This window comes from Erythranthe guttata, chromosome 2, assembly GCF_056151865.1.
Source record: "Erythranthe guttata isolate IM_541 chromosome 2, IM_541, whole genome shotgun sequence".
NCBI classification, from domain to species: domain Eukaryota; kingdom Viridiplantae; phylum Streptophyta; class Magnoliopsida; order Lamiales; family Phrymaceae; genus Erythranthe; species Erythranthe guttata.
In genome coordinates, this window is record NC_142534.1 from 16,341,903 (window position 1) to 16,354,113 (window position 12,211).

General features: G+C 38.4%; 2 protein-coding genes across 3 annotated transcripts; both read left to right on the top strand.

Moving 5' to 3' along the window:
• Nucleotides 1-127: 127 nt before the first annotated feature.
• CCD7 (carotenoid cleavage dioxygenase 7) lies at nucleotides 128-4,642 on the top strand. The gene is made up of 7 exons (XM_088813426.1): nucleotides 128-973; nucleotides 1,587-1,715; nucleotides 1,940-2,071; nucleotides 2,657-2,935; nucleotides 3,076-3,161; nucleotides 3,673-3,990; nucleotides 4,250-4,642. The coding sequence occupies exons 1-7, from the start codon at nucleotides 172-174 to the stop codon at nucleotides 4,475-4,477; spliced, it is 1,974 nt and encodes a 657-aa protein (XP_088669552.1). The 5' UTR covers nucleotides 128-171; the 3' UTR covers nucleotides 4,478-4,642.
• A 907-nt stretch (nucleotides 4,643-5,549) lies between these two features.
• EMB2766 (structural constituent of nuclear pore) lies at nucleotides 5,550-11,302 on the top strand. 2 transcript variants are annotated; one of them, XM_012988088.2, is made up of 9 exons: nucleotides 5,550-7,492; nucleotides 9,376-9,466; nucleotides 9,618-9,696; nucleotides 9,857-9,979; nucleotides 10,226-10,303; nucleotides 10,397-10,500; nucleotides 10,614-10,701; nucleotides 10,832-10,930; nucleotides 11,061-11,302. In XM_012988088.2, the coding sequence occupies exons 1-9, from the start codon at nucleotides 5,767-5,769 to the stop codon at nucleotides 11,151-11,153; spliced, it is 2,481 nt and encodes an 826-aa protein (XP_012843542.1). In that variant the 5' UTR covers nucleotides 5,550-5,766; the 3' UTR covers nucleotides 11,154-11,302. The 2 variants fall into 2 exon arrangements, 1 of the variants encoding a protein (XP_012843542.1); XR_016029601.1 differs by having other exon boundaries at nucleotides 5,603-7,492; nucleotides 8,177-9,466.
• The last annotated feature ends 909 nt before the right edge of the window (nucleotides 11,303-12,211 follow it).

Genomic DNA, 12,211 nt, shown 5'->3' on the forward strand with positions numbered 1-12,211 from the left:
TCGATTATATAATAAAATAAATTGAGACATTAGATGATATACATCAGTGATTATTAATCGTCCGATCGTATAATAAAATAACGAAAAAGAAAAAAAACTTTATATAAACACTCAATTATGAGTTCCTTTCCAACATATCTCACACACACACACAAATAATAAACACACAAGATGTTGGCCAAAGCTTGCCATCACCTCCTCCCAATAAAACTCCCCGCCGCCACATCACCGCCCAAGCTACCGCCGGCGACAACATACAACCCCTCACAACACACCACCATCTCCCGCGCCATATCGATAACCGCCCCCACGGCCCCCGCCCCGGCCCCCCGAAAAACGGTACAAGACACCAATGCGCCGCAAGACGACGCGGTCACGGCTTTCTGGGACTACCAATTCCTCTTCGTCTCCCAACGCGCGGAAACCGCCGAACCAATCTCCCTCCGTCTCGTCGACGGCGCGCTTCCGTCGGACTTCCCCTCCGGCACCTACTACCTCACCGGACCCGGCCTCTTCTCCGACGACCACGGCTCAACCGTCCACCCACTCGACGGCCACGGATACCTCCGCTCCTTCAAGATCGACGGCTCCTCCGGGAAGGTGGAGTTCATGGCGAGGTACATAGAGACGGAGGCGCAGGCGGAGGAGCGGGACCCCGCCACCGGCGAGTGGCGGTTCACCCACCGCGGCCCGTTCTCCGTCCTGAAGGGCGGGAAGATGGTGGGGAATACTAAAGTGATGAAGAACGTGGCGAACACGAGCGTCCTGCAGTGGGGCGGGAGGCTGTTCTGCTTGTGGGAAGGCGGCGATCCGTACGAGATTGATGCTCGTACGTTGGGTACTCTCGGGAAGTTTGATCTCGTCGGTGATCGGAATATCCCGCCGCCGGTGGAAGTTGATGACGGTGGTGGAAGGTTACTCCAAGCTGATTTCTTGAAATTGGCAGCTAATATCTTGAAGCCAATACTACACGGTATGTACTTACATATATATACATATATATGTATGTATATCTTATGAACACTAATTTATGTGTGTAATGAAATATGATCTTTGATTAATGCATGCATGTCGTTTTAGGATTTATTAAAAGCATATAATGGTAAAATTACAGTTTTCATCACCTCAAATTTGCATTTATTTCACATTTGATCATTCATGTTCGTAAAAAACACATTTGATCCCTCATGTTTCAATAATTTAAAAGTTTTGGTCATCTCCGTCAATTTACTGTAAGTCCGCCGGTTAAGATAGTGGTGAGCACATACTTGATTTTGTTAATTTTAACAGAAACTTGACGGAAAAGACTAAAAATGTTGATATTTTCAATTATGAGGGATTAAATGTGTATTTTGTGAATATTGGGGACTAAATATGAAATTGGTGCAAACTTGAATGATAAAAACTGTATTTTTCCCGGCATATAATTATATTTGTAGATGATCTTTATTTGTTTTATCTATTAAGAAAATTGCTTTAAATTAAAAAAAAAAAAAAAAAAAAATATTGGTTATGAATTTTATACACTGTTTAAGTATGTAATTTGAAAAATTGGGAATGAATGAATGAAAATAAATATTATGCAGGAGTGTTCAAGATGAGTCCTAAGAGGCTGTTGTCTCATTACAAGATTGATGTTAAACGAAATCGACTGTTGATCATGTCGTGCAATGCCGAAGATATGTTACTCCCTCGCAGTAACTTCACATTTTACGGTTCGTAAATAATTACATTTATTTTATTTTATTTTTTTGGTTATTTCGATGATAATTTTCGTTGTCTTTTTTTAATAATTATATCAGTATCGTTTTTCATACAATGTTAGTATATTGGTTATTTATATCGATTTTCACATGGATATCTTGATTGATGATAAATACTATTCAATAATTAATTTAATTCAAATTTCCGTAATTTAAAAAAAAAATATTAATTTCAGAATTCGACTCCAACTTCAAGCTGCTACAAAGCCAAGAATTCAGCATCCCAGATCACTTGATGATCCATGATTGGGCCTTTACGGATTCACAATACATATTGTTCGGAAACAGGATCAAGCTAGATGTTGCAGGTGATTGTCAATCTTAGAGCATGTTTGATTAAGCTTATAAGCTCTTAAAAACACCTTATAAGATGTTTAAGAGCTTACAAGCTGTTAAGAGGTGTTTGGTAAAATTTTCAAGAAAGATCTTCATTTAAAAAAAAACTGTTTGGTGAATTTTTCAATATTTTTCCTGATTTACTATTTTTTTGGTCCCGGGGTGATAATATATATAAGATTTCGATTTTCCAAACACAATTCACTTATGAAAATTGTAATTATAAGAACAAAATGCACTCCACCCCTATAATTTTCCTATTTTTGCACTCCCCCCAAAAATTCAAAAATGGATACTCCCCAGTCCCCCTTCGAAATACTATTTTGGTTGCACTTTGCACCATAAACCAGTTTTTTTAGGGCATTGTGCAATAAAAATGACATTTTAAAGGGGCAACGTGCAACAATATTACTCAATTCCAACTAATAAACCATCAGAGTTTTGTTATCGGGCAATGTGCATTCACTTCTAGAAAAAATTGAGGGGTAAAGTGCGAATATTAGAAATTTAAAGGGAGTGATGTGCAATTTTCCCTAATTTGATTTGGAATTGTGCAGGTTCAATGGCAGCAGTATGTGGTGTATCACCCATGATATCAGCACTATCCCTGAATCCAAACAAACCCACTTCTCCAATCTATTTACTTCCAAGATTCCCAAACGCGCAACCAAACAGGTTTAGGGATTGGAGAATCCCAATTGAAGCCCCTTCACAAATGTGGGTACTTCACGTGGGAAATGCTTTTGAAGAGAGAGAAGATGATAATGGCAATCTTCATATTCAAATCCAAGCTAGTGGCTGCTCCTATCACTGGTTCAATTTCCAGAAAATGTTTGGTAAAATTAAATTATTTTTATTTTATTTATTATTTTTAAATTCATCATAATTAATTTTCGTGGTGTTTTTTTTTTTTTTAATTAATTTGTTTTTTTATTTGGGTAATAATAATTTTGCTTGGTTTTTAATTAATTTGCAGGATATGATTGGCAGACTGGTAAATTAGACCCTTCTATGATGAATTTGGAACGAGGTCAAGAAAATATGTTGCCTCACTTAGTCCAGGTATTTTATTTTTCACTTCGATATATTTTCGTAGGTGTAAATTACAACCGCCTCCCTGAGATGAAGTGTAATTGAAAAAAAAAAAAAAGAAAAACAACTTTATACTAAAAGGTGTTAATGTAAGAAATCTACATATTAAAAGGGGTGGATGTAATTATGGAAAGATGAGGGGTTCTTTTGTAAATTGACCTTGCCTTAGGGGATGATTGTAATTTACGCTCATTTACCCTCGTAAGGGTAAATTACATGCATCAATTAGTAGGACCTTGCAAAATTCTAGTAATTTAGGAAAATATTAAATTATCGAACTACTAATTTATATGTGCTCACCTAATCGGGATTACTCAAATGAGATTATTAATTTATCGAGGTTCCACTGTATCTATTTTCAGTTTGTGAATGTAAATCAATATCAAGACCAATTTAAAAATAAATAAATAATAATTAGCTACTCTCTACTACACTATAAATTTGAGTTATGATAATTAAATAAAGTTGATTCATGATGCAGGTGAACATAAGTTTGGATTCTAATGGAAACTGCCAAAAATGTGGAGTAAAAGATTTGAACCAATGGAACAAACCTTCAGATTTTCCGGTCATCAATCAAGAATATTCCGGCACCGAAAACACATACATTTACGCCGCGACTTCGTCCGGTTCACGCAGAGCACTGCCACATTTCCCGTTTGACACGGTGGTGAAACTAAACACCGCCGACAAATCCACACAAACTTGGTCCACCGGCAAACGGAGATTCATCGGAGAGCCAATTTTCATCTCTAAAGGCACTAAAGGGGAAGATGACGGTTATCTCCTCGTAGTGGAAGTGAGTAACAATATTGAATTTTTTCTTCTTTCCTCTTTTCGACCACAAGGGCATCTCGTCACTAGCAAAAATGAACATAATTTTGTTTAAACAAAGTAAAATGACTTGTTAGTTCAATACTCGTTTGATATAAGATTCGATAATTCTAATTCGATAATTCGATAACTATCTGATAGTCGACTTACATGAATCGCGCAGTCTGCATATTTTTTCAACCGTATCTTTTACGAAATATTGATAAATACTTTGATTATTGCAGTATGCCGTGTCAACGCAGAGGTGTTATCTCGTGGTTTTGGATTCGAAATCGATCGGAAAGAAGAATAGTGTAGTGGCAAGATTTGAAGTACCTAGGCATTTGAATTTCCCTCTTGGATTTCATGGATTTTGGGCTCCGGATAAAGTGTGCAATTCTTCTGTAATTACTAGCCAAGTTTCAAGGCCTAATCACGCGTTTGCTTTCTCTTCTGCAAGTGATAGATTATAAGCCGGATTATATATTATTGATATCTTTAGGACATAATATTTAGCAATAATTTTGATTTCATAGTATCAAGGGGTATACACGTGTCACACCTTAAAGGTATTTATGTAAATACTAGTTTTCTTTGTTCTTTCTCGAGTTATTCACTTTCTCTCAAGTTGTCCTCGATTTCGAAGGTTCATTATTATCTTTTAATTTTCTTTTTGGGAAAATTCGTAATCCAATCATCATTGAATTCTCAAATTTGACCGTCCTTGTGAGTTGTCACACTGCTTATCTCAAAGTGGAGAGCAAATACAGTCGAACCTCGATAAATTAATAGTCTCGTTTGAATAATAATTTCTTTCGGTATCGACTCGGTAAAAAATGTAATGAACTAGTAGTTCGAGACATGCAAAATTACATGCTGAAATATTAAATTTAGTGTATATTTAAAAAAATATCGGACTGACTTAACCTATATTCTAAATTCAGATTTTTATTTTGATTTTATTTAATTTTGATTTTAGATTTAAATCCTCTATAGTAAATATTTTAATTTTACTATTGGATTGTGTCTTCACTAAATACTTAGGCCCGAGGCTGTGACAATATAAGCAAGCCCATATAGTGTATCTGGGCCCAAATATGGATAATCCAGAAATAATAAATTATTATTATCATTATATGGGTAAATTACACATATACCCCTAAAGTATGCTAAAATAACTTTAATGTCCCTATAGTATTGACAATTACAATCCACACCCCTGAAACAATTACCGTAGTCGAAATCTCATGTCTTGGGGACCGACATGCACAAATTTGTTTCCCACGGTGCCGTTAATACTATCATAAACGAAAATTTATAATTCTTACATAAAATAATAAGATTTAAGAAGTGTTAGAAGAACCATGTCACCCCATAATTCTACGTCGTCTCCACTACTGTCTGAAACTAATAGTCGGTTAAAACTCTAACGGAATAACTTATCCAGTACATTATTCTGTTAGTGTTTCTAACAATGTTTTAGGAGGATAATTGTAATTACTGATACTACAGGGACTTAAAAATTGTTTTAGCATACCTTCCTCAGGGGTGTAGGTGTAATTTACCCTTTATTAAACTCACAAAGCGCTTTCCGACATATATAAACCCTCTCTCTAAACCTTGAATCGGAAATTATCCAATTTCCCCCAAATTTCAAAACCGTCTTCCCCCCAACTATCAAAACCCTGCGTCGATTTCACGCCCCGCCCCGCCCCGCCCCCCACCTCATCAGAAGAAGCCTATCTCCGCCGCTGCTACATCCATGGCCGGCACCGGTTTTTCATTCTCCAGTAACTCCGCCGCATCGTCTTCTTCGTTCTCATTTGGCTTCTCTAACCCTAGCTCCACCTCCTCCGCCCCTTCTTTCGGCTTCGGTTCGGGAGCAGCTCCGGCCAACACCACCACCGCATTTGGCGGTTCCATGTTCGGTTCCTCCGGTACGGCGTCGTCCGCCTCCACGTCGCCGTTCGGCGCCCCCTCTCTATTCGGTTCCTCCGCGGCTCCGACTTCCAGTCTATTTGGTTCCTCCTCCGCGGGCGCGGCTCCGAGTTCCGGTTTATTTGGTTCCTCCTCTGCGGGCGCCGCTCCGACTTCTGGTCTATTTGGTTCCTCCCCTGCCGCTGGGGCTCCGACTTCTAGTCTATTTGGATCGTCTTCGGGTGCGGCTCCGACTTCTAGTCTATTCGGATCGTCTTCGAGTGCGGCTCCGACTTCTAGTCTATTCGGATCGTCTTCGGGTACGGCTCCCACTCAAAACCTATTTGGATCCTCCACCTCTGCTGCACCACCTGCTTCCAACCTTTTCGGATCCGGCTCAGGTCCTGCTCTCAGCATGTTTGGGTCATCTTCCGGCGGAGCTCCTACTTCCAGTTTGTTTGGATCCTCGTCGGGTGCGGGCCAAACACCCAGCCCATTCGGCTCCACCCCTTCAACCGTCGCCCCATCATCTCCTTCTCCATCTCCATTCGCCACCTCAACCCAATTCGGGTCCCCTGCCCCTGGTTCCTCAAACCTATTCGGCTCAAATGCTCCAACCCCAAGCCTCTTCGGTACATCTTCAGCAGCTTCTGCGAGCGGTACTAGTTCATCTTTCTTCGGTTCAGGTCCGGCCACACCGTCCAGTCTATTTGGATCGACAACACCAGCCTCCACCCCAACCACCACCGCACCGGGGTCGGGTTTGACCCAAAACACAGGTATATTCGGATCATCAACTTCAGCACCATCTGCTGCTCCGGCTGCATCGTTATTCGGGTCGGGTTCCGCCCCAGTCTCGGGCATTTTTGGATCCTCCGCATCCTCGTCCGCTGCATCAACTCCGGGTTTTCTGGGGTCTTCCTCACCGTTTGGGGCATCTTCAGCTGCTCCACTGTTCGGTTCCTCGTCTAGCTCCACATCAGCATCTTTTGGATTCTCCTTGCCCAGCACTACTTCAAGTTCAGCTCCTTCAGCACCCGGATTCTCATTCCCCGGTGTCTCAAATGCAACAACAACTTCTGCCCCTGGATTTTCGTTTCCCACATCATCAGCTTCGTCAGCACCTGCATTTTCTACGTCTACCGGGTTTTCATTTCCGAAGAGCACAAGTAGTTCTGCCGCTTCAGTGACTCCATCACCTGCTTTGTCTTCACCTCTCTCAAGTGCACCCAATTCGAAATCGGTGACTTTTGGCACCACACCTTCTGCTCTGTTTTCGACAGTTACAACTACTACAACCAGCAATGCTTCAGCTCCGTCTGCAGCGGCTGGTACCAATGCTGTCTCCGGGTTGACCTTTCCGGCTTCTAGCGGTACATCTTCTACAGTGTCTCCAGCATTGGGGACCAGTGCATCTGCTCCAACTTCAAGTTTTACTGGCTTTGGTACAACTACTACATCTGCATCATCCTCTGGAAACACGAGTTCTTTCTCGCTGAACTTGAAATCACCCACAGCTGCAGCCACCTCAACAGCACAAGCACAATCAACTGCTGCCCTGCCTTCTTTTGGTAGGTTCTTATTCCTTATTTCATATTCTCATGAATGTGTTCACAATCTATTATTTTTTTTTTGTTTATCTGCTGCATGCACACTTATGTTGATCAAACTAATTGAAAAAGTATCATGGAGATGTGTAATTACCGTTTACTAGGAGTTATATTTCTCATGATGCAAATTGCATTATTTCCTTTTGAGTGATATGTATGATCACTGGCGTCTCATTGAAATAAGACAATTTGTCCTTCAGCTTGTGTATACCAATTTAATTTTTGTGTAGATAGGCAAAGAGATTGTTAGGTTTGTCCGGTGCAGTATCTGTTGATTAATCATAGAGTAGACTGGGAGTAGGTCATGTTTTGCAGGAATTCTTGTTGATAAATGATGATGTAATCGTTTTTTTGTCTTCTGAGTATGCATGTGGTTACTCTAGTTAAGTTGGCGAAAACTTCTATTTAGCAGATGTTACAGGTTTTGGATTGGATTTGGTTTGATTGTTTCTTCGGTTATGTTTTGGTGTGGAACTGTGGATGGGCAGAAAGTGTTCATTCTAAATCCTGCAAGTTGCTGCTAATTCTTGTAGCTGGCTTTGCTTGTACTCTTAATTATCCATGTGCTCATTCTAAAAATAAGTAGAATCCCGGAAATGTATTCGGGTATAAAATTGAGTTGAAGTTTCTGTAAAATCATTTCAGGAAACATACTCTCTCTTGATGGGTGTTGTTCCAAATCTTCTTCAATTCACCTTGGGGTAGGATTAGATGGTTATGGGTTTTGGAGTGAGGGTGAGCACATGAGCGAGAGTTACAAAATGACGACGGATCAAAAGGCTGAGATTGACATTTTGCAGTCAAAATTACATGAGGGTTTTGAAGACGAGGATGAGAAAGGGGACAACATGAGCAAGGGAGATGATGTTGTGGATGGTGCTTCTGTCTGTTCTTTTTCTTCATGTGAAGACTCTAAACAATTGGATTCGTCTCTCCAGAACACTCTATCTCCCGGGAGAGATAACCTCATTAAGCAAATATTAAGAAAATATGGCGACATCACAAAAGGGAGCATACTCAAGAGTATAGAGGCTAAGAAAGCTTTTCTTCAGCTGGTGGTAGAAGTTGTTGAACGACTTCATAGCCACACTTTAGACACTCTCGGTGCCCATGAAATGCATGTCATACAGAAGTTGACGGATGATGCAGCTACTGTTGGCTTTCATGTGGATTGGTTGCAACAGAGGATTAAAAAGATAGTCTCGATCTCCAAATACCGAGACAGTTTGATGCAGTTGAACGATATAAGTGAGAAAATCAATGCTGCCAAGATAGCTCTGTTGGAGATGGAGCTTCAGCATATGATTTTGAAGAAAGAGATCGATTCAATGAAGGCTGAAATGGATATGGAGGAGTTATGTGTATCTAATTTATGTGTGGGGCTCTTATGATGAATTTTGCCGAGGAAGTTAAACTAGTTAGCTATTTGATCGTGTCCCTCTTCAGTCCCTTGTAGTAGTATATCAGTGTTTATACTTTTAGTTGGGATGGGAAGATTCGTACTCTAATTACAATGAAATGTGTTGTAATAGAAATACATAACTTCTGCACAATAGAAATATCAAGTCCATTCATGCTTTATCTTTAGCTGTTTGTTTAACATCAAATTTTGCACGCTCTTTATTCAATGGGTGCATGTTTAGACAGATACTCCTTGTCTGAACAACATAACTTCTTCGATCCCTATGTCGTTTTCTTGCCATATTTTCAGTTGTCTTGGACCGGTAACAAGGTGTATGTATGCACATAAAGTTTTCTTTTCATATTTCCACTTGGAAGGTGTTATATTCTCATTCTTCCTTTGTTGGTATCGTTGACGAATTACTTTGCTAAAATGTATGTAGGTACAACTGCGGGTTCCACAAGTGCAGTGACTTCAAGTACTACTTCTGCTGCTCAAACATCATCGTCCCTGGTTGTAGCTTCCAGTAGTGGGTATGTATATCTTGTATTCGTTGGTTTTATTAGTAGAGTAAATACTTACGTCAAATGAATAAACTAAAAGATGGCGTTTCTTGTCTCAGAAACATTTGAGAATTGTCTTATACTCGTACTGATTCTTTGCATGGTTGCACTTGTCTTGTAGGACTACTTCGATAACCACTGCAGCTTTAGCCTCTACGCCGAAGTTACCATCTGAAATCACTGGGAGAACAGTTGAGGAGGTAACCGAAATTGTTGTCGACTTATCAATTGCTTATGTTGATTTTCACAGTTTTCTTATTGTCTACATCTCCATTCATTTTACCACTGTTGATGACCAAAATACCATTGCCTATATACGGTGTTACTTACAAGTAAATTGATTGCTGAATGTTGTTGTAGATTATCAAGGAATGGAATGCTGAACTACAGGAGCGTACTGGGAAATTTCGGAAACAAGCTAATGCTATAGCTGAGTGGGATCGCAGAATTTTGCAAAACCGTGATATTCTTCTCAGGCTTGAGGTAGTTCAACATTTTCCATGGCAGAAACCACGCCATTGTTTTTTCGTTTTTGTGGTTCTTTTCGTACATATTCATCCTTCCCAAAGAAAGACATCATGAAAAAAGGAAATCAAACTATTTATACTTTGGCCTATTTGAATCTTAGGTTTTATAACTGAAGCTTATAGAATAATTATGTCTCCCCGAAACTTATTGCGGTCCATGTTTTTTCTGGTTGACTCTCACAATGCTCAAAATTATTGTCAGAGCGAAGTTGCAAAAGTGGTCGAGACACAAGGTAGTTTGGAGCGAGAGCTGGAGCTAATTGAAACTCATCAAGATGAGGTAGTGAATCTTATTTCCGCTACATTTATCAAATTATAATCTCTCTGCATGCGCGACATTTATAATTTTTTTTTTCCACCTATGTGTTACAAGGTTGATAAAGCTTTGCAAAGTATAGAGGAAGAAGCCGAACGAATATACAGAAAGGAGCGTGGAGTACTTCTTGAAGACGATGCTGCGTCCACACGAGATGCAATGTGAGTACACGACTGATCTACAATTTTCATGCAATGACCTTTTGAATTACTTGACATACTATTATTATTATTATTATTATTATTGAATTTTCTTTTTCGTGTTCTAATTTCAGGTATGAACAGTCTGAGTTAATCGAACGGGAACTGGAGCAGATGACCGAACAGATCAAATCGATTATCAATACTCTTAATTCCACTCAGGTAAGTACCACCTCATTTTATTTATTTATTTTTTGGAAAAATAAAATTTATTCGTTTAAATCGGGCAGAAAGGCCTTGACACTTTCCTAAAATGAGAAGTTGGTAATCGAAAAAAGTATTGTTAAATTAGGGTGGAGAGCTTGAGGCAACCGATGCAATGAATCCGCTGGATGTTGTGGTTAGAATCTTGAACAATCAATTGAGTTCGTTGATGTGGATCGATGAGAAGGTTAGGCTCCAAACTAAATTCTTTTTCACTCGATTATTTCCTATGAAATATTATTTACTGTTTAGCATTATTCTCACAGGTTTGTAATGTTTGATAAGTACATCTGCTAAGTTGTGCACATTTTTTACAGGCTGAAGAATTCTCTTCGCGTATTCAGAAGCTTGCAAGCCAAGGTTCTACAGCGGATCGTGAATTGACCGGCCCGAAGCTTTGGTTGACCTGAATTTTCGAGGATTTTTAACGTTGATGTCGAGATGCGTTGTTATTAGATTTTTTTATATTTTTTTTCCCTTTCTGTTGTGGTTCGATTTTGTATGAATTTGTTTAGGCGGTATTTCGATTTAAGGAAGATGAAAGAGTTAGGATTTCAAATGATTTTAGTCTTGAAAGATTTGAGAACTGTCTTAATAGAATTTTGTAAAAATAAATGGGCATTAAAAAACTTTGAAGCTTAATAACATTTAAAAACTAATTTTATAAATAAAACAAATTGGATCACGATTAATAAATGCGTTAATTTAAACTTAAATATGACGTTAAAGTTTCCAAATATAATATAACTTTACTGTGGATTAATATTGATTTGAATATACAGTTACTGTGCGAATGATTTTTTTACCATATATATATATTTAGTATTAATGTGGATATTTCGGTTGAACTTTCCTTAAAATGCAGTATACGCATAATCTTTCATTATTACCAGTTATTCGGTTGTTAGTGGGTAATGTGGATATTTGTACATAGAATATGAATCTTTTGGTTTTTTAATTACCCCTCTCTCTCTCTCTCTCTCTCTCTCTCTCTCTCTCTCTCTCTCTCTCTCTCTCTCTCTCTCTCTCTCTCTCTCTCTCTCTCTCTCTCTCTCTCTCTATATATATATATATATATATATATATATATATATATATATATATATATATATATATGTGTGTGTGTGTAATCTAATTAAAAAATAAAATGTGTAGGTCTATTATTATGTTAAAACAATTAATTTTAATATATAAAAGTAAGAAACGGTGGTGCTACCAAAGAAATCGTAATGACATATTTATAATTTTTGTATACTTAATAATAATAATTATTATTATTTTTTATCTTCTATTTTCCAGCATTATTTTCTCTAATAACTTTCATAGCAAATCAAATTTGTAAATCGGCCGGCACAATTCTAATCCATGATTTATTTTTATGATTGCTTGTATAATAAATTAGGTGTTTTCACAACAAACTATTGTCACAATTACCAAAAAGAAAAAAAAATGCTACAAATTAAACCTC

Bases quoted from the DNA above. Each gene is read 5' to 3' on its own strand.
- CCD7 (XM_088813426.1), top strand. From the start codon at position 172: ATGTTGGCCAAAGCTTGCCATCACCTCCTCCCAATAAAACTCCCCGCC. The intron at 1,716-1,939 runs GTTCGTAAATAA...TATTAATTTCAG, and splicing joins CAGTAACTTCACATTTTACG to AATTCGACTCCAACTTCAAG. The intron at 3,991-4,249 runs GTGAGTAACAAT...TGATTATTGCAG, and splicing joins GTTATCTCCTCGTAGTGGAA to TATGCCGTGTCAACGCAGAG.
- EMB2766 (XM_012988088.2), top strand. From the start codon at position 5,767: ATGGCCGGCACCGGTTTTTCATTCTCCAGTAACTCCGCCGCATCGTCT. The intron at 7,493-9,375 runs GTAGGTTCTTAT...AAATGTATGTAG, and splicing joins TGCTGCCCTGCCTTCTTTTG to GTACAACTGCGGGTTCCACA. The intron at 10,304-10,396 runs GTAGTGAATCTT...ATGTGTTACAAG, and splicing joins TTGAAACTCATCAAGATGAG to GTTGATAAAGCTTTGCAAAG.